Genomic DNA, 21,864 nt, shown 5'->3' with positions numbered 1-21,864 from the left:
CCAGAGAAAACCTTTATGAAGGCATCCCCAAGAAAACTCCATTCTTTCCTAAGGCCTTTTCGTCTAATACCCCCTAAATTAGCAGAGTTAATAGAGTAACCTATGGAATCTAACATGCTGGATACATCACTATCAGTGTGTGGTGTCATGGCATTGTTCTCAGGTAATTTAAAACATGCTTGTAAGTCATCACAGTTAATACAGTGATTTTTACCTTTGAGAGTGAAGGAGATAGTCATATCCATGGAGTTGAACTCAGCAGTTGTCCAAATCTCCTCAACTACTTCACAGAAAATCGTTGGGGCTTCCAGCATTGCATAGCTAAGTTTACAGTTTTTGATGAAGTCCATCATTTTGTGATAATCTGAGTGGGCTTCATTCTTTTCTACCAGAGCTATGAAATTGTTCTTCTCGTAGATGAACCCAGATTGAGACATAATCTTCACGACTGGTGCCATTGTTGTGAGTAGAAATTGCAGAGAATAACTTGAAGGTTTTGCAGAGAGAAAATGGTAAATGCTTGAAATTCTAAGAAAGCGTAAAGTAATAATGAACAATCAGAAGGGCTTATATGCTTTCAAAGAAAAAGAAATAAATAAAGGATTAATCAATAAATAGGTGTTAGTGAATTTCAGCCGTTTAAGAATAAACTGTAAGTATTCTAATAACTACCTTTAAAACCAATACATAAAGATGTATGTATGGTATCAACGGTTAAGAAAATAGAATCAACGGTTGTGAAACACCTCAAACGTCTGATGTGACATTTCAACGGATAATGTAAATTGTCATCCGTTGAAAGGTACTTCAGTTTTATCCGTTGACGGATAAAAATTCCAGAGATATACTTGTCTTTCAACGGATAATGAATATCCGTTGATAGAGCAATTTTGACTTTCAACGGATAGGGAACATCCGTTGATGGAATAAACTTTGTTAAAAGTCAAATTTGTTCTAGCAACTAATATACTTCAGGCTTCACTTCAAATTGCAAAGAAGACATGAATTTTAAGAGTAATTAAGCATACCTAGCTCACTTACCAATCTTGTGAATGTTGATTCATCAAGTGGCTTGGTAAATATGTCAGCAATTTGTTGTTCACTTGGAACAAAATGTAGTTCCACTGTACCATTCATGACATGCTCCCTGATGAAGTGGTACTTAATATCAATGTGCTTGGTCCTTGAGTGCTGCACAGGATTCTCTGTTATGGCTATGGCACTTGTGTTGTCACAAAAGATAGGTATTCTATCAACATGAAGTCCATAATCAAGGAGTTGATTCCTCATCCATAACATTTGAGAACAGCAACTTCCAGCAGCAATGTATTCAGCCTCAGCTGTAGAAGTAGAGACTGAATTTTGCTTTTTGCTAAACCATGATACAAGCTTGTTTCCCAGGAATTGGCAGGAGCCTGTTGTACTTTTCCTGTCTATTTTGCAACCTGCATAGTCTGCATCTGAATAACCAATTAGATCAAAGCCAGATTCTCTAGGATACCAAATTCCTAAATTTGGTGTAACCTTGAGATATCTGAAAATTCTCTTGATAGCAATTAAGTGAGACTCCCTAGGATCAGCTTGAAATCTAGCACACAGACATGTAGCAAAAATTATATCTGGTCTGCTAGCAGTTAAATATAAAAGTGAACCAACCATGCCTCTATAACTTGTAATGTCCACAGACCTTTCAGTCTTATTTAATTCAAGTTTGGTGGCAGTGGCCATGGGAGTTTTTGCAGATGAACATTCCATTAAGTCAAACTTCTTTAAAAGATCATGAATATATTTAGTTTGACTAATGAAAATTCCATTACTAACTTGTTTAATTTGTAAACCAAGAAAATAGGTTAGTTCTCCCATTAGGCTCATTTCATAATTACTTTGCATTAGCTTAGCAAACTTTTTACAAAGTTTATTATCTTTAGAACCAAATATTATGTCATCTACATAAATTTGAACAAGTATACTAGAGCCATTAACATTTCTAAAGAAGAGAGTTTTATCAACAGTACCTCTAGTGAAGTGATTCTCCAAAAGAAATTTTGATAATGTTTCATACCAGGCTCTAGGTGCTTGCTTCAGTCCATAGAGTGCTTTCAACAGATAATACACATAGTCTGGAAAATTCGGATCTTCAAATCCTGGAGGTTGACTTACATAGACTTCTTCCTCTAATTTCCCATTTAGAAATGCACTCTTGACATCCATTTGATAGACTTTGAAATTGGCATGGGCTGCATAGGCTAGAAAGATTCTGATAGCTTCAAGTCTTGCAACAGGAGCATATGTCTCATCAAAATCTATTCCCTCTTGCTGAGAATAGCCTTTAGCAACCAATCTGGCTTTATTCCTTATGATAATGCCATTTTCATCCATCTTATTTCTGAATACCCATTTTGTATCAATAGGACTCTTGTTCTTTGGTTTGGGTACCAGCTTCCAAACTTGGTTTCTCTCAAATTGGTTTAGCTCTTCCTGCATAGCTAATATCCAATCTGGATCCAATAAGGCTTCTTCCACTTTCTTAGGTTCCTCCTGAGATAGAAAACTACTATACAGACATTCATCTTGAGTAGCTCTTCTTGTTTGCACTTTAGATGATGCATCACCAATGATCAGTTCAAAGGGATGATTCTTGGTCCATTTCCTTTGAGGTGGAAGATGAGCTCTAGATGAGGTGATCTCAGTATTGTCATGATGTGAGATAGAGTTTTGATTAGTTGAAACTCCCCCTGAGTTGTTGGTCCTTTGCAGGGAACTTGGAGTTCCATCAATTAATGATGTAAATTGATTATCAGTTGATGAGCTATGATCAACGGATGCTTCATTAAGTACTTCAACGGATGATGCACAATGTCTTTCAACGGATGCTGAATTTTGTGCATTATCCAGGAGCAAATTTTGTATTCCTTTTGAAGTGTCGTCTCCATCAATCTCTTCTTCACTATCATCACAATATATTTCAATATTGTCAAATTTGAGTCTCTCATAATGTTCCTCATCTGTTAGTCCATCAATCTTTTTATCATCAAACACAACATGCACAGATTCCATAACAATGTTGGTTCTTAGATTGTAGACCCTATAAGATTTTCCAGCTGAATAACCAACAAATATTCCTTCATCAGCCTTTGCATCAAACTTCCCTTTATGGTCAGATTGATTCCTCAGTATAAAACATTTACATCCAAAGACATGAAGAAAGTTTAGAGTTGGTTTTCTTTTCTTGAACAACTGATAAGGAGTCATGCCTTTAGCTTGATTGATCAAAGAAATATTTTGAGTGAAACAGGCACAATTAACAGCTTCAGCCCAGAAATATGTTGGTAACTTTGATTCTTCAAGCATTGTTCTGGCAGCCTCAATTAAAGATCTGTTCTTTCTTTCAACTACCCCATTTTGCTGAGGTGTTCTTGGAGCTGAGAACTCATGCATGATTCCATTTTCTTCACAGAACAGCCTTAATGTCAAATTCTTGAACTCAGTTCCATTGTCACTCCTGATGTTTCTTACCTTCAAGTCAGGATGATTATTGACTTGCCTGATGTGATTGATAATGATTTCACTTGCTTCATCCTTTGATCCAAGAAAACAGACCCATGAGAACTTTGAGAAATCATCTACAATCACTAAGCAATATCTTTTTCTTGCTATTGACAATACATTGACTGGTCCAAACAAATCCATATGTAGCAGCTGTAATGGTTCATCAATTGTTGTTTCAAGCTTCTTCTGAAATGATGCTTTCCTTTGTTTGCCTTTCTGACAAGCATCACACAGACCATCCCTTGAGAATTCAACAAGAGGAATTCCTCTTACTAAGTCCTTTTTGACTAGATCATTCATTGTCTTAAAATTCAAATGGGATAGCTTCTTGTGCCATAGCCAACTCTCAACTGAACTTGCTTTGCTGAAGAGACAAGTAATAGATTCTGCATCTGTAGAGTTGAAGTCAGCTAAGTACACATTTCCTTTTCTAACTCCAGTTAGAACCACTTTGTTGTCTTTCTTACTAGTGACAACACAGGCTTCAGAATTGAAGGAAACTGTATTCCCTCTATCACATAGTTGACTGATACTCAGTAAGTTGTGCTTGAGACCATCAACTAATGCAACTTCTTCAATGATGACATTCCTTGTTGAAATCAAGCCATATCCCATAGTAAACCCTTTGCTGTCATCTCCAAAGGTTATGCTGGGGCCAGCTCTCTCTTTAAACTCTGTGAGCAGGGAGAAATCTCCAGTCATGTGTCTTGAACAGCCACTGTCCAAGTACCATAGATTTCTTCTATTTTCCTGCACACCACAAAATCAATCAATTTGATTTTGGTACCCAAGTTTCCTTGGGTCCATTCTTGTTAGCCTTTCTCCTAGACTTCATTCCTCCTGCATCTTTAGACTTAGGTGAGTTTGAGTCAACCTTGGTCTTAGATGTGGTTGGTTGAGGTGTAGGGTTAGTCACAACATTATCCAGCATATTTATAGAATTATTAGGCATGGATTGTGCATACATGTTATTCCACATTGGCATATTGTATGGCAATTGAGGCATACTGAATGCAGCAAGATAAGGATTGTTAAAATATGGCATGTTTGCAAAATGTGCATAAGGATTTTGTTGAGACATAACAGGCATAGCATGTAGAGGTGATACAGACATGTTAGGCATGGAAGAGGGTACAGTTATGGGAGATTTCTTAATAGATTTACAATTAGCAGATAGATGATTAACACTACTACAATGCACACAGCTTTTTCTAGGAGCATACTTATCAGGTGTGTAATTGTTATGTTTGTTAACTCCTACCTTCCCATTTCTGTTGGATTTCCTTTTGGATTCCTTTTTATCCTCAACCATCTTGAGCCTATTGTTTAACTGTTCTAAGGTCATGTGCCCTACATTCACCTTTCTGACATCTTTGGATGTGTTTGCTTCTTCTTTGACAAAGTTCTTTGAAGTTGAACCAAACTTTTTGTTGAGTTTCTTTAGATTTTCCTTTTTAGAAACATCTGCCTGTTTTAATTGAGGAACCTTCAACGGATGTTCCTTTTCTTCCTTCAACGGATAACTTTCATCATCCGTTGATTCCACATCCGTTGACAGTCCATCAATTAATTCCAGTTTCTTTTTATTTTTATCCCAGGCAGTTTCACAGAATGATTCAATTCCTTGGACTTTGGCAATTTGAGCACTTACATCCCTAGATGTTTTCCAGGCTTTAATCACCTCTTGCTCTTTCTCTAATTGATTGGAAAGTATTTCTACTTTCTTAACAGATTCAGCTAGTTCATTCTCAACAGATATACAATGCAATTTGGTTTTCTCTAGGTCAATCAACTTATTTTCTAACACAGTATTTCTATTGCTTAAAAACAGATTGTTCTCTTTGATCCTACTATTTTCTTTAGCAAGAGATTTAAGAGACACACGCAAATGATACAATTCAGTAGACATGTCATTGAAAGCATCATTGCACTCTTCTTTAGTAAGCTGTGTTAAATCAGTAGTGATTACCTGATTGCTTGATGAACTAACTTCGTTTTCTTCAGAATCAGCCATGAGAGCAAGGTTGACATAATCCACATCTTCATCCTCTTCATCTCCATCAGCTGCCCAGTCCTTTTCTTGAGTAATGAAAGCCCTTTCCTTCTGTTTGAGCAGATCAAAATATTTCTTTTTGTAATCTACTTGTTCAAATTTCTTCTTTTCAGAGGTTGGCTTTCTGCACTCACTTGCAAAGTGTCCACTTATACCACAATTAAAACACTTGAACTTGGATTTGTCCACCATGTTCTTATAGGGTTTGGTGGCTCTAGTGTTTTTCCTGAACTTCATCTTTGCAAATCTCCTGGACAGAAATGCAAGATGCTCATCAATACCATCAGAGTCATCTTGACTGGAGTTGTCTTCATTTTCAGCAACTTGCTCTTTACCCTTGTCTGATTCTGGATTTCTTACACCATCTTTGGAGCTTGATGTAGATCTCACAGTTTCTTTTCTGCATGCTTTCTCATTTTCAGCTACCAATGCAAGTGAACCTCCTTTCTTTCTCCCCCTCTCCAATACCTCATCCTGTTCCAACTCTAGTTCATAAGTCTTCAAGATTCCATATAATCTTTCAAGAGTAAAGTCCTTATAATCCTGAGAGTTTCTTAAGGAAACAGTCATGGGTTTCCATTCCTTTGGTAAGGATCTCAAAAATTTAAGATTTGAATCCTTCACCTGGTACACTCTACCATACAGCTTCAGTCCATTCAACAGCTTTTGGAATCTATTGAATGTGTCATTTAAAGATTCATTCTCTTCAAAATGAAAGTACTCATACTGTTGAATGAGAAGCTGCATTTTGTTCTCTTTTACTTGTTCTGTACCTTCACACAGCAGCTGAACTGTGTCCCAAACCTCTTTGGCAGTTGAACAATTTATCACATTATCAAACATATCCTTGTCAAGACCATTAAACAAAATGTTCATAGCCTTCTTATCCTTGTGGACTTCTTCTGTGTCTTCCATTGTCCATTCTGCTCTAGGTTTTGGAATGGATTGACCAACAGCAATTGTGGCCGTAGCAACTGTGGCTACTTTGTGGGGAATGTGAGGACCATTCTCAATGCAGTTTACATAACCTTCATCTTGGGAGAGTAGATGAAGGTGCATTTTCACCTTCCAGTGGTGATAACTGTCTTTGTCAAGAACTGGGATCTTTACTCCAATATCCTTCTTACTCATCTTTGTTAGATTCCAAGATCTTTAAACTCTTTGTGTGTCAAGAGCTTGCTCTGATACCAATTGTTATTCCTAGAGGACTAACAATGAGATTTACAGAAGGGGGGTTGAATGTAAATCTCAAAACTTTTTCAGTTTTGAGAAGTTTATTAAAGCAGTGTGTTCTAGATGAACAAGTGTATGAATTGCTTTGAGCTAATGCAGACAGATATATATTCAAACACAAAATGTAAAGAACACAACAAACTTTAAAAACTTTTCTGGTGGATTTGTTGTTCCACCAGAGATGGTATATTAGAAAATCTGTGTTCAACAATGTTGATCACAGCTGCATCCTAGTACAAACTAGATGAATTTTCTCTCAAGATATTTCTTAACAGCTCTGGAAAATCTCTCTCTAATTACTAGCTTCTTCTTGGTTTATATATTACCAAGTGTACAAGTGAAAAACAATATAAAATTACAATAGTAAAATAAGTTCTTCACTTGCTTCTTTTCCTGTTCAATCAAGTACTTTGTTGACTATTGCATCTTTGTACTAAAGAAGAACGGCTGCTTTTTCTGTTGATCCTGAAATTCGGCTACCACATCTCAGTTTTCTCTGACAACCCATGTGCCTCTGTTTGTAGGTACAACTACCACTTATCAACGGCTAATTAGCAGAACATCCGTTGAAGCTTTCATCCGTTGATGACTTCATCCGTTGAAGGATGTTATCCGTTGAAGCTTTCATCCGTTGATGCTCTCATCCGTTGAAGGATGTTATCCGTTGAAGCTTTTAGAGACATCCGTTGAAGCTTAGCTTCTCATCCATTGAAGGTCTTTAAGTCATCCGTTGATACTACTTCATTTATACAAAATTACAAGGCATGAAATATTTACAATTGGCCTTCCTATCTGCATATCATCTAGTAGTCAACATGACTCATAGTTTCTCTCAATCTTCTAAGAATTACATTTTAAATACAGAGACTGAAATATGCTACAATACTAGACTTATTTCTAAGTAAAGCTACACCATCAACGGATAGCCAAAGTGGTCTTATCCGTTGAGGCTACAGACACTAAATTTCTACTTAAGTGTTTTGTTAAACATATCATCAAACTAATGCACATATATTCCTAACAGATTCTCTAAAAGAAACTTTGACAAAGTGTCATACTAGGCTCTAGGTGCTTGCTTCAATCCATAGAGTGCTTTCAAAAGATAGTATACATGATCAGGTAGATTTGGATCTTCAAAACTAGGAGGCTGACTAACATAGACTTCCTCCTCCAAATCTCCATTTAAAAAGGCACTCTTGACAACCATTTGATAGACCTTGAAATTGGCTTGGGCTGCATAGGCTAAGAAGATTCTGATGGCTTCAAGTCTTGTAACAGGAGCAAAGGTTTCATCAAAATCTATTTCTTCTTGTTGACAATAGCCCTTAACAACCAATCTAGCTTTGTTCCTGACTACTATACCATTTTCATCCATCTTGTTTCTGAATACCCATTTGGTGTCTATAGGATTCTTCCCTTTAGGCTTGGGTATCAGCTTCCAAAAATTGTTCCTTTCAAATTGGTTTAGCTCCTCCTGCATAGCTAAAATCCAATCAGGATCAAACAAAGCTTCTTCTACCTTCTTTGGTTCTTCCTTAGATAGGAAGCTGCTATATAGACATTCTTCTTGAGTTGCTCTCCTTGTTTAAACTCTAGAAGATACATCACCAATGATGAGCTCAAAGGTGTGATCCTTTGTCCATTTCCTTTGTTGAGGTAGATTAGCTCTAGATGAAGAGGCCTCATTGTTTCCTTGATGTGTGATTGAGTTTTGATTATTGGAAACTCCCCTTGAGTTTGTGAATTTATGATTTGAGAGAGGGGAACTTTCTGTAAGTGATCTATTCTGACTTTCAGCTTCTTTTGATGACCCGACGGATGGTGTATTTTGAGTTCCGATGGATGAGGTTGATTATCTCTTGATGGATGATGCAGATTGTCTGTCGATGGATGAAGCATTTTGTATCTCGATGGATGTTGAGTTATTGGCTTCATTGGTTGTACATTTTTCTGCACTATCCTTAGTTGAAGTTTTTTGATCACTTTCATCATCACTGTCATCACTGACCATCTCCATATTGTCAAATTTGAGGCTCTCATGATAATCTCCATCTTGCAGTCCTTTAATCTTTTTATCATCAAAGACAACATGTATTGATTCCATAATAATATTGGTTCTCAGATTGTAGACTCTGTATGCTTTACCAACAACATATCCAACAAAAATTCCTTCATCTGTTTTAGCATCAAACTTCCTATTTTGATCAGTTTGATTTTTCAAGATATAACATTTGCAGCCAAAGACATGAAGAAATTTTAGAGTTGGCTTCTTGTTCTTGAACAATTGGTAGAAAGTCATGCATTTTTCCTGATTAACCAAAGAAATATTCTGAGTGTAGCATGCAGTATTTACAGCTTCAGCCCAGAAATATGTAGGTAACTTTGATTCTTCAAGCATTATCCTTGCAGCTTCAATAAGTGATATGTTCTTTATTTCTACTACTCCATTTTGTTGTAGAGTTCTTGCTGCTGAAAACTCATGCATAATCCCATTCTCTTCACAGAATACTCTCATAACAGAATTCTTGAACTCCGTCTCATTGTCAATCCTGATTCTTCTAACTTTGAAATCAGGATGATTGTTTACTTGCCTTATGTGATTGATGATGATTTCACTAGCCTCGTCTTTAGACTTTAGGAAATATATCCAAGAGAACTTTGATAAATCATCTATAATTACTAGGCAAAATCTTTTCCTTAAGATAGACAACACATTGACTGGTCCAAACAAATCCATGTGTAGCAGTTGCAAAGGTTCTTCAATTGTTGAATCAAGCTTCTTTCTGAATGATGCTTTGATTTGTTTTCCCTTTTGGCAAGCATCACACAGTCCATCCTTAGAAAACTCCACTTGAGGAATTCATGGTCTTGAAGTTTAGATGGGATAGCTTCTTGTGCCATAGCCAACTTTCATTTTGACTTGCTTTACTGAGAAGATAAGTAACAGATTCTGCATTTGATGTGTTGAAGTCAGCTAGGTACACATTTCCTTTTCTCACTCCAGTGAGAACTACTTTGTTGCTCCTCTTGTTTGTCACAACACAAGCTTCTTTAGTGAAGGTTACTGAATTGCCTTTATCACAAAGCTGGCTGATACTCAACAAATTGTGCTTGAGACCATCCACTAAGGCAACCTCCTCAATGATGACATTGTCTTTTAAAATCAAGCCATATCCCATAGTATAACCCTTGCTGTCATCTCCAAAAGTAATACTTGGGCCAGCTCTTTCCTTGAACTCTGTGAGCAGGGTAGAATCTCCAGTCATGTGTCTTGAACAACCACTATCCAAGTACCACAGATTCTTTCTATTTCCCTGAACACATTAAAATCAAAGAAAGTTGATTTTGGTACCCAAGTTTCCTTGGGTCCTGCCTTGTTAGCTTTCTTCTTTTGTTTCTTAGGTTTGATCTCATTTGACTTGGGGATATCAGATTCATCCTTAGTCATCTGAGTTGGACCTTTGAAATCATTCATTAAAACAGAATTATCATGCACATTTTGATTAACAGAAAATGGCATGCTATTTGCAAACATGTTATTCCAGTAGGGCATGTTAAATGGCATTTGAGGCATATTAAATGCAGCATAATAAGGATTAGGTGCAAATGGCATATTAGCAAATTGTGCATTCATATTTTGTGTAGACATATCATTCAAAGGCATAGAAGGCATAGCACTCATATTGGGAAAAGAAGGTGCTACAGTCATGTAAGTAGGCATGGCAAGTTTGTAATTAACAGACAGATGATTAACACTACCACACTTAACACAGATTTTTCTAGGAGCATACTTATCAAGTGTGTAGTTGTTATGTTTGTTAATTCCTACTTTCCCATTTCTATTGTTTTTCTTTTTAGCCTCTGTTTTAACCTCAATCTTTTCTAGTCTGTCATTCAATTGCTTGATGGACAAATGACCAACATTTACTTTCTTCTCCTTCTTCACTTGACTAGATTCTCCTGAAATAAAGTTTTTGGAAACTGATCCATATTTTTCATTTAACTTGGCAAGTTTGGCTTTACTCACAGGTTTGCTCACAGCCGACGGATGAGGATTTATGTCACTCGACGGATAACCTTTTTGATTATCCGACGGATGACTCTCATCATCCATCGAGTCCACATCTGTTAGCAATCCTTCAACCAAATTGGATTCTAGCTTCTTTTTACTCTTTTTCCAGGCTGCATCACAGGACTCAATACCTTGAACTTTGGTGATTTGAGCATGGACATCTCTAGATGATTTCCATGCCTTAATCACCTCTTGTTCACGATCGAGCTGCTTCTTCAAAATTTCTTCTTTCTTCAAGGACTCAGTTAATTTATCCTTAGCAATCTTACATTCTATTCTCAATTTTTCAAATTCAATAAACTGAGACTCTAGCACATTATTCCTCTCACTTAAAAACAAATTGTTTTCTTTGATTTTAGCATTTTTCTTAGTGAGGGACTTAAGTGTAACACGCAAGTGATATAATTCTATAGACATGTCATTTATAGCATCATTACACTCAGCTTTAGATAAATGTGCAAGGTTAGTGGTGATTACCTGATTACTTGAAGAACTTATCTCTGTTTCATCAGACTTGGCCATTAGGGCTAGATCTACATAGATGACATCTCCATCCTCATCCAAACCATCTGATGCCCAGTCATTTTCTTGTGTAATAAAAGCCCTTTCCTTTTGTTTGAGCAAGTTAAAGTACTTCTATTTATAATCCACAGGCTCAAACTTCTTTTTGTTGGAATCTGACTTTCTACACTCACTGGCAAAGTGCCCTGCCAAGCCACATTTGAAACACTTGAATTTTGATTTATCAACCATGTTTTTATTTGGCTTAGCTGCTCCAAAGTTTTTCTTGAACTTGAGCTTGGTAAATCTTCTGGAAAGAAATGCAAGATGTTCATCAATGTCATCCATATCATCTTGGCTCAAAGAATCTTCATTTTCTGCTACCAACCCATTACCCTTGTTTTCACAGACCTTTGAAGTAGACTCAACATCTTCTATCTTCATCTCCTTCTCTTTCTCTTACTCAGCAACCAGTGCAATGGATCCTCCTTTCTTTCTCCCTTTCTCTATTCATTCATCTTGATCTATTTCAAGCTCATAAATCTTTAGAATGCCATACAGTCTCTCTAGTGTAAACTCCTTGTATTCTTTTGAATTTCTCAAGGAGACTGTCATTGGTTTTCATTCTTTTGGAAGGGATCTCAGAAATTTGAAGTTAGAATCCTTGGTTTGGTAGACTCTTCCATGCACCTTCAGAGCATTTAGTAGCTTTTGAAATCTACTAAAGATATCAGTGAGAGTTTCACCTTCTTCAAAGTGGAAATGCTCATATTGCTGAATTAGTAACTGCATCTTGTTTTCTCTAACTTGTTCAGTGCCATCACAAATTATTTGAATGGTGTCCCAAACCTCCTTGGTTGTCTTGCAATTGATGATGTTGTCAAACATGTCACCATCAACTAAATTGAATAAAATATTCATGGCCTTCTTGTCTTTCCTGACTTGTTCTATATCAGTATTTGACCATTTATGCCTTGGCTTGGGAATTGATGGCTCATTTCCAGTTGCAGCTCTCATTGGTACGTGATGACCTCTCTCTATGCAATCCACATAGGCCTCATCTTTAGAAAGTAAATGAAGATGCATCTTTACCTTCCACTGATGGTAATTATCTTTGTCCAGAAAAGGAATCTTGACTCCTACATCCTTCTTATTCATCTTGCTGTTTGTTGTGATCTTTAAACTCTTTGTGCTTAAAGAGCTTGCTCTGATACCAATTGTTAGTCCCTAACAATACAACAAGAATTACAGAAGGGGGGGTTGAATGTAATTCTGGCTATTTTTTCAGATTAAAGAAAAATGGTTCTAACTTAATAATATATAAGTGTTTGATTTGCAAAATATGGAATGAAGAGTTAGATGAATCAAAACACAAGTAATTAAAAACACAAGTCTTTAAAAACTTTCTGGTGGATTTGAATATATCCACCATATATATATATATTAAGAGAACCCTGTGAAGCTTGAATAGCTCACAGCTGCTTACAAATATGAATAACTAAACTTACAGAGAAATGCTACAGGATACAGCTTATAATTGTTTCTCTGAGAATGTATTTGCTTAGTCTTGTTGTTGTTCTATTTGCTACTCTTAGTTTATATATCACCAAGATTACATAGTAATAGGACAAGATAATAAAACAAAACCTATCAAGTCTAATATCATGCTGCTTCACTACTCTATTCCAACATCTTTGAATATCTTCATAATAACATGAAAATGGTAATGCTTCTTTGTTCTCAAAAACCCAGTTGAATAGGCTGCCACATTCCTTTTGCAAACACTCGACGCATGTGACTGTGTTGTCACTGTCAACAGATATTTGAATTGATCATCCGTCGAGTACATGATTATCATCCGTCGGGTTGCCTTGTTGATCATCCGTCGGGAGCTTAGTTGATCATCCGTCTGTGGCTTTGTTGATCATCCGTCGGGTAGCTATTTGACACTTGACTTCATTTCACTTATGCAGAATTACAAGATATCTTATAGTTACAATTAATCAACCTATTCTGTATATCTAATTAAAGTCAACATAACTTATATGCTACTACATAATCTATACAAAGGTGTTTACAGAAATATGCTACATGACTTATTGTTACATAAGCTACTCACGCGATGGATGTCAAAATATCATCGGTCGGGACTATATTAAGTCATCCGTCGGGACTATATCTGATCATCCGTCGAGTGCTACATTTTTCACTAAGTTGAATCTACTAAGGTGTTTTGTTAATGTAATCATCAAGTTCATAATATATTCCCAACAAATATAATCTGCAAAAATTTGGTGGACTTCAATATGTTTGTACTGTTGTAAAACTTAATTCATATATAATAATATTTTTAAAGGAAATTTAATAGTATATCTAATATTAGAATTTTAGCCAAATAATGAATTAATTTTTAATTTTTTTTACATGATATAACAAATTATTTTTTTCATATATTTTATCTTTATTCTTTTCGAAACTTTAATTAAATCATGTTATCTTTATTAACTTCTTAGTATTTATTAACTTGTAATATCTTAAAAAGTCAAATGTGAAAAGAAAAGAATGTGTTTAAAATTTTCCAATGGAGTATATTCTTGCTTAAGAAAGATGCATGTTGGTTTAAAAATTTTGAGCTTATATTAATTAATTTTATTGTTTATTTTATAAAAAAGTACTTTTTAAAGTAAAAAGTGCTTAAATATGTATCATTCTTATTTTTTATACTTTTATGTTTAAATTATTTTTTAAATTTTTACATGATATAACAAATTATTTTTTTCATATTTTTTTATCTAAATTCTTTTCGGAGCTTTAATTAAATCATGTTATCTTTATTAACCTCTTAGTATTTATTAACTTGTAATATCTTAAAAAGTCAAATGTGAAAAGAAAGGAATGTGTTTAAAATTTTTCAATGGAGTATATTCTTGCTTAAGAAAGATGCATGTTGGTTTAAAAATTTTGAGCTTATATTAATTTATTTTATTGTTTATTTTATAAAAAGAAGTACTTTTTGAAGTAAAAGGTGCTTAATACGTGTTATTCTTATTTTTTTTATACTTTTATGTTTAAATTAATTTATGTCATATTTTTTTATGATTGAAATTGTAGGATGTAATTATTAGTTGAAAATTCATAACATTTGAAATTACAGGATGGTGGAGTTGTTGTTTATTCATGAAAAACTATTTTTCTCATAGATAGGACGCAAGTACTAATGTTTGTAGTCATTTATTAAATATGTCTAATTTGCATTGTAAAATTTGATGATACAAATGTAAGTAATAAATTGAGTTCTTAATTTAAAATTACTTTCTAAATTTACTCTGGTAAACTAATACTTTCAAATAGTAAAATCTTTACTAACCGTTGTGGCAGGAACATAACCATATGATGAAACTGGAGGAAAGATTGTGGGTTTATTTCTCATGTCATAACTGATGGGGGAAACACTTGCACAGTTAGGACTCAGGTACAAAATTTAGAAAACATTGATGATTTTTTTTGCATGGGATAAAGAATTATGCCTATATATGCATGCGTTCTAGTTTTAATATGGTTATAACATATTTTATTTAATTCTAATAATTTAAGCTTGATAATAAAAAAAAGCAAAGTGAAAAAAATCCATAAATAAATGATATAAGAGTACCTTGTATGCCAGTTATTTAAGTTTATTAGAAGTAAAGGATGTGGTCAAAACTATAAAATATTAAACACTTCATGGTACACGACATTTTTGGTCATGCCATATATTGGATGACTATTATTTTCACAAACTATATGCAAACCTGAGGGCGACGTTACTCTTGATATAGCTATATACAGTTGTCTGTGACTGAATACTGGCCTGGGAAAATATAATCCAACTGATTTCACGGTCTGGCCTTGATTTTTGTTGACTGTCATAGCGTAACACAGTGCGATAGGAAATTGTACCCTCTTAAACATGAAAGGCAATGTTGAATCCGTAGGCCTCATGCAAATTCTTGAAATAAAAGCCTTTTCTCCAATGTGATTTCCTGATATTATCATCCCCTCTATAACTCTCGAACATAGCTGAGTTATAATGAGCATGGTTCCATTACATAGTCCTTTGTTATGGGCTATATTTCTTAGTAATATAATTGGAGCACCAATCTTGAGTTCGAGTTCGTGGTTTGGTACGCCTGCAAATTTCATTGAATTTAGAATTTTCATTGGATACATAGTTTCTTGTGATTCGTATTTTACCGAGCCCTTGCATATGGAATCCGAGCTGAAGTATACTTTAGATTGTCCTATAAAATTAAGAGTAAAAAACTAATTAGTAACTATATGGAAGGGACGGAGATTTACAATTGAAATGCACATAAACCCGGCCAAAGATCTAGGACATCTTTATTTATTGCATCAACATCTTCATTTAATGGAGTTAGAATAGCACGGTCCCTGAAATAGCTTGGTTCTTTTCCTTTTTCACATAACTCGGAATAAATAGCGTCAATTATAACTTTCTTCCCATCATCTTTTGGATCCAGAAATATTTCAGACGGAATCTGAATCCAACACGACTCGCCATCATTAGTAGATGAAAATGTTTGGACCTTTCCATCACCAACGTTAATAACCCAATCAACGTATGAGATTGTCTCACCTGAAATTGTAACTGGTGGTGCCCCTGCCTCGATTCTCATATTTTGATCCAGTTTAAAAACAACACAAGCATCCATAAGTATGAATTATTTATTGATGCCATAAAAATATCTGCACGACCCTTCCCAGGAAAAACTAGTAAAATTTGTCTAAAATCACCTCCTAAAAGTACAGTTTTCCCTCCAAATGGTTTGTTCAAGTTGTTTGTATCTTTGTGCCACATGATGTCATGAAAAGAACGATCAACTGCTTCGAAAACATGTTTATGATTCAATGGCACTTCATCCCAGATGAGCAAGTCAGCTTGAACAATTAATTCTGCTAAAAATGATTTTTGTTTTATGTTATATGTACTATTTTCATCAATATTGATTGGTACCTTGAATCTAGAATGTGTTGTTCGTCCACCTTCTATAAGTAGTGATGCAATTCCGGATGAAGCAACGGCAAGTACTATTTTTTCTTCTGATCTGAGAAAATTGATTATTGTCTTCCACAAAAAGGTTTTTCCAGTACCTCCATGACCATAAACAAAAAATAATCCTCCTTCCCGCTTTTTAACATTCACGGCAACAACTTCGTATATATTCATTTGTTTTTCATTTAATATAGTTAAACATCTTATGGCTTCGTCTGCTAGGGCATTTCTGTCATACATTTGTTCTTCATATAATAACGTGTTCTGACTTTGTCGTAGTAAATCAGAATCTAGAGGGGGAAGAGTTGGGAAATCTAATAATGATTTCCCTGCTTACGTAATTGTGAATCAACATCAAAGAGAGCAAGAGATTGAAGACGTTGATCGCTAATAGTGAAATTGCGCAGTCCGGAATTTTTCCTCTCTTTATATTCAATATCATCGGACATAAGCCTCCAATTTTTATTCCATAATGCATGAACATCTGATATGTCAGAAAAGAATAGCAAAGTAACAAATAGTAGGAGAAGTTGTGACCCGGTTTGGTGTACAGAAGCATCTGTAATTGCCAACTGCCAATCATCATCACTTTCGAGAAGTCCATATTTTAGGCAGGCTTCTTTATACGTGTCATAAGTAACACCATTTATTGTGCGTATATCTCTAAAAGATGTTGCTCCACGTACAACATTCAACAACATTCTTAGAAAAAATAGTTCTCGTGCTATTGGGTGAATGTATATAAGCCTACCCAACACGGATCTTATTTTTTCGTTGAACCCATAGTTTGCTCTTATTATCCCACCTAAACTTTTCAGGAAATTGTATATATGGCAATGTTCTCCCACTTGTGTATCTTTTATTCGCTTCAAACCACTATATGAACATCGTTGCATCTGGGTGGAGTCTTCCTAAGATTGCGGGCAATGATTAGTTTTCATTGAAACAAACATGTTGTTGATTCTCCATGTGAAAAGTTAATTTCATGACTACTGGTTTTCGGTAGTAAATGGGAAATTCAAATATCCCCCAGCATGCTTCAATTGAAGAGACGTATCGACATGCTATATAATCATCAACCTCACTTTTATTTCTTTTTCCGTCATCCTCGTTATTGTCATCATAGCCAGGTTCATTATTTTCGCTTTTTTCAATAGCCATTGTAGCTGGATTGGTCCCTTTGTCACATACTTGAACATATACTTTATCATACCTCCTTGATTACACCATTCCACATTAATATGAGCTTGATATTTGACGATTAGTCCTCTATTGTATGTAACAATAAATCTGCAATATAAACATTGACATTAATATGCACTCAAACAATTTAGTTATGATGTTAAAATGCATTATGAAATCTTAACAGTTAGATCTCTTTTACAATGTAAATATTAATAATATTAAAAAATTTAAATAATTTAATTGTGATGTCAGAGTGTACAGTAAAATAATAGAATAAAAAGTGAACTAAAATTTGTACATATTATAGTAGGATCCTTTAATATAATATAAGCGAATGTTAGAAAAATATGTGTTAAATAAAGTTGAGTAATTTAATAATACGGTAATTTGGTAAAATAAGTTTTTTTAGGTAATTTTGGTAAAAACCTTATAATCTGTTTTAGAGTGTAATCCAAAAAAAAGTGTCTTTAGAAATGTGGGATGACTTGTTATTGTGTCAAGTAGAACTCTTGATACTAACAGTAGTCAATAATAACATAAAAAATATCTAAGATACAGTTGTATTATATATTTTAATAACATATACAAATATTGCTAATTTGATCATATTTATTAAAATTTAAAATATGTCGAGATTATGAATTTTATTCAAAGAAAGAATAGTTAATTTTTAACATCTACAATACAATTGATAATTGATATTTACTCTTTAGACTACTATATGAATTTTCATAAACTTGAGATGGTGATATATACAATATTTCATTTAATTAAACGAAATTTTGATTCAAAAATAGTAATACAACTTTCTTAAAATTGGAACTTTCTTCTTTAATAGTAATACTACTTTCTTGCAAAAGTAATACAAACTATGATCTCAAGTAAATCTGGCCAGCTTTTTCAAAACTGGAACGTTGTGATTTTCACTTTATTGAATCAAACTATGAATTTTTCTAATTTGTGCAAACTTGATAAAAATTTACTTTATTGTGTATACTGTGATGGAAAATGATTCAATATAAATATATTAATACAACCTTTTAGCAAAATTGAACAATTTAAGTACAATATTGCAAACTGGAAAGCTAAAAAGGATGTGAAAACAAATACATGTTATCCACAGCAACATCTTTGCACATTATTGTCCGACCATCATTGTGCCTTTTGTAAACAACATAACCTTTCGAATCGATTATAGTTTCATTGTTGAAATCCTTAGGAAATAATTTCGTACATTTGTGATCTTTCATGCATGCGTATTTTGAGTTTAGCTCACCGCATGGACCGTGAACCATAAACTTTGAAACAGATTCATATCCAATTGGATCAACTTCTTTGTCTGGGATTTCAGCAGAGATCAAAAGATCAATATCATCGGTATTTTTGCATTTATCAGACTCATCTATCCATACAACTATGTGGGCATGTGGTAATCCCCTCTTCTGAAATTCAATAGTATAGGTAACGACAAACAAATAACATTAGTTTAGATATCAAGAAAATTGCTTACATAATGGAAACGAATAAGAAGTAAATGAAATATTTATATGTACCTCCAATAACTTTACCAAGAACATGATTGTGGCATAAATCTTCCATTAAAATATCAAGTTTGATCTTAAATACTCGAGCCATAATATCAGGTCTATCGTTAGGAGTAACGTTCTTAATCTTATCACATTATTATTTGATTTCTGGCCATTTTGGGTTACATGTAAAAGTAATAAATAAATCAGGGCTCCCAAATTTTCTGCAAACAACCATACAATCTTGGAAATTTTGTTGCATATAACGCGGGCTTCCGATGAAAAAAGAAGGTAATATGACTCTTTTCCCAACTGTTGATGCATCTACATCGCCACAGTTGACAGAATCAGCAATATTATGATAAACATCTAACCTTAAGATTGATTGGTTTTTTTAACACAAATACTAATCTAGCATGCTCGATGCATGCCCATGCATCCACCACAAACTGTAGGAACAATCTTCCACTTCTAATCAAAGTATGTCCTTCGTCATCACGATGTTGAAGTCGAAAAAAATAAAATTGCCTCATACTTACCACATTTCTTTTATCTTTTGAAGCAGTAGATACACCACGATGTAAGATCCCTGTCCTATATCCATCTTCCCCATATGTGAATATTAATGGATAAGCCATGAAAGATGGATTAAGTACTGATATTCTTTTCAAAGCACCACCCTTGTATTCTACCACTATCTCTCTAGGCTCAGACAAATTGTCCTCAACAATTATTGCTGCAAACTCATGTGCGTTTGGAGGATTATTACTATTTCGGCCATCTGTTTGTCGATTTGTCACTAAACGTAATTTTGCTGAGATAAAATTTACATCCTTAAATCTATATCGGACGTGATGAAAAACCTTTGCAAATTCGTTGTCTCGACGTAGCATAGTTGATAAAGAAATTATGATTTTCTTGTCTAGTTTGTCACCTTTTGCAGGAAAATTTACATGTTCTTCTAGTTCTCTTTATTATCAAACATGTACAACTGGGAAAAAACTGGTTTCTTCCCATCCTCTGGAATCAATGAGCCTAGTTGATGATATGTGAGACTATGCAAACGGAGAATATAAGGGCCACGAGCATCATTATATGTCCTGTCAAATTTACCTCCCATTGATGTAAATGCCAAAGCATTATTGTATATTCGAATATTTTTTATTAAAAATCATCATCAGCTTCGAATAACATAATCAATTCTGGCGGGGTTTCTTTCAGTTTAGGCAAAACAACTTTCCCTTGACCACAACAAAGTGAGAAGCCTTGATTTTTTTTTATTCTTTCGTGCTTCAGATTGTTCAAATGGCCACATATGTGCCTTGCAGTAGTAGCATATTTGATCAGCGAATCCTATATCAAGAATCATCTCATTCATTGATGTACATATTTGTCAAAATAGAAAAACATGGTTACATATTATAATTAAATTGGTTAAATGTAGAAGTTAAATATTACGCTGCTCATATGTATATAAGTATCATACCGAATTGCCTTTTTCTGGCATTTTTCTTATTTTTCATACTCTTGCTAATAGGTTTTCCATCTGCATAAACATACAGTAATAAAAATTCAAATCAATATTATATCCCAATTTTAAACTGAATGATGTATGTAAACTAATGAACCTGTGCCTCCAACAGAATTGTGAACCCCAAAACGTGGATCAACAACGCCTGTGTTTAAGTGTTTGCTTACTAAAAAATAATAAAAATGTAAATCACATCACTAAAAGAGGGCCAAAACCCAAATTTGAAAATTAATTAAACAATAAATTTGTGTTTATAAACCTGATTGTGATTGTGATAGCTCCTTCTTGCGCTTTTCACGTCATCGCCTATTACGTGTATCTTTCTGCTTGTCAGATTTCTTATTTCTTGGAACATTTATATTAGCATCCTCGCATGGAACATTAATATAGTCTGTATCTAAAAAAATGTTTAAAATAAGTCATCTATTGTTGTTGTGAATATTTTGTGTACTTGATGATCACTTAAACAAAACATCTAAGTAGATTTTACTTAGTTAAATAATGTAGCACTCGATGGATAAGAATTATAGTCCCGACGAATAACTCATTATAGTCCCGACGGATGATTAACTTATTATCCATCGAGTGAGTAGCTTATGTAACAATAAGTTTGTAGCACAGTGATGTATGCACCTTTGTATAGAATCTGTAGTAGCATATAAGTCATGTTGACTTTAACTAGATATGCAGAATAGGTTGATTAATTGTATATAAGTAATGTCTTGCAATTCTGTATAAGTGAAATGAAGTCAAGTGCCAAAATAGCTACCGACGGATGATTAACAAAGCCTTCGACGGATGATCAAATGACTATCAATGGATGTTTAACATAGCAGTCGACGGATGATCAATTAAGTCATCGACGGATGATCATATCAAGAATTCAAACATCAGTTGAACAGTGAAAGCTGACACACAGCCGTCGAGTTGTATACAAACACATTGTGGAAGCCCATTAACTGGGTAATAGAGGATGAAAGGCAACAAAGATTAAGACTGTTGGATTTTATATTTGTTCAGTCTTTTTGACTTTGTAATCTTGGTATTATATAAACCAAGAGAGTAGCAAATAGAAAAATAACTGAGATAACTGAGAGAAATACAAAAACAGAGAAATCTTTGTAAGCAGAATCTTTAGCATTTCCTGTAAACTCGGTAGTT

The 21,864-nt window shown here is 34.3% G+C and overlaps 2 protein-coding genes across 2 annotated transcripts; both read right to left on the bottom strand.

The window, feature by feature from the left end:
- Positions 1 to 16,080: 16,080 nt before the first annotated feature.
- Positions 16,081 to 16,701, bottom strand: LOC141673678 (uncharacterized). The gene has a single exon (XM_074480422.1). It carries the CDS (start codon positions 16,699 to 16,701, stop codon positions 16,081 to 16,083), a length of 621 nt encoding a protein of 206 aa, XP_074336523.1.
- A 74-nt stretch (positions 16,702 to 16,775) lies between these two features.
- Positions 16,776 to 20,065, bottom strand: LOC141673677 (uncharacterized). The gene is made up of 5 exons (XM_074480421.1): positions 19,547 to 20,065; positions 18,757 to 19,088; positions 17,675 to 17,751; positions 17,515 to 17,627; positions 16,776 to 17,372 (listed from the first exon to the last, which is right to left on the bottom strand). Exons 1-5 carry the CDS (start codon positions 20,063 to 20,065, stop codon positions 16,776 to 16,778), a joined length of 1,638 nt encoding a protein of 545 aa, XP_074336522.1.
- Positions 20,066 to 21,864: the final 1,799 nt, after the last annotated feature.

The sequence above is a fragment of the Apium graveolens genome, chromosome 7, assembly GCF_009905375.1.
Source record: "Apium graveolens cultivar Ventura chromosome 7, ASM990537v1, whole genome shotgun sequence".
In the NCBI taxonomy this organism is placed as follows: domain Eukaryota; kingdom Viridiplantae; phylum Streptophyta; class Magnoliopsida; order Apiales; family Apiaceae; genus Apium; species Apium graveolens.
Note: the sequence above shows the minus strand (reverse complement) of the source record. Positions and strands in the feature narration are given on the sequence as shown.

Bases quoted from the DNA above. Each gene is read 5' to 3' on its own strand.
- LOC141673678 (XM_074480422.1), bottom strand. From the start codon at position 16,701: ATGTATGACAGAAATGCCCTAGCAGACGAAGCCATAAGATGTTTAACT.
- LOC141673677 (XM_074480421.1), bottom strand. From the start codon at position 20,065: ATGCTACGTCGAGACAACGAATTTGCAAAGGTTTTTCATCACGTCCGA. The intron at 17,752-18,756 runs GTATTTGTTTTC...TTTATATTGCAG, and splicing joins GATGTTGCTGTGGATAACAT to ATTTATTGTTACATACAATA. The intron at 17,628-17,674 runs GTATGATAAAGT...GGACCAATCCAG, and splicing joins GGAATGGTGTAATCAAGGAG to CTACAATGGCTATTGAAAAA.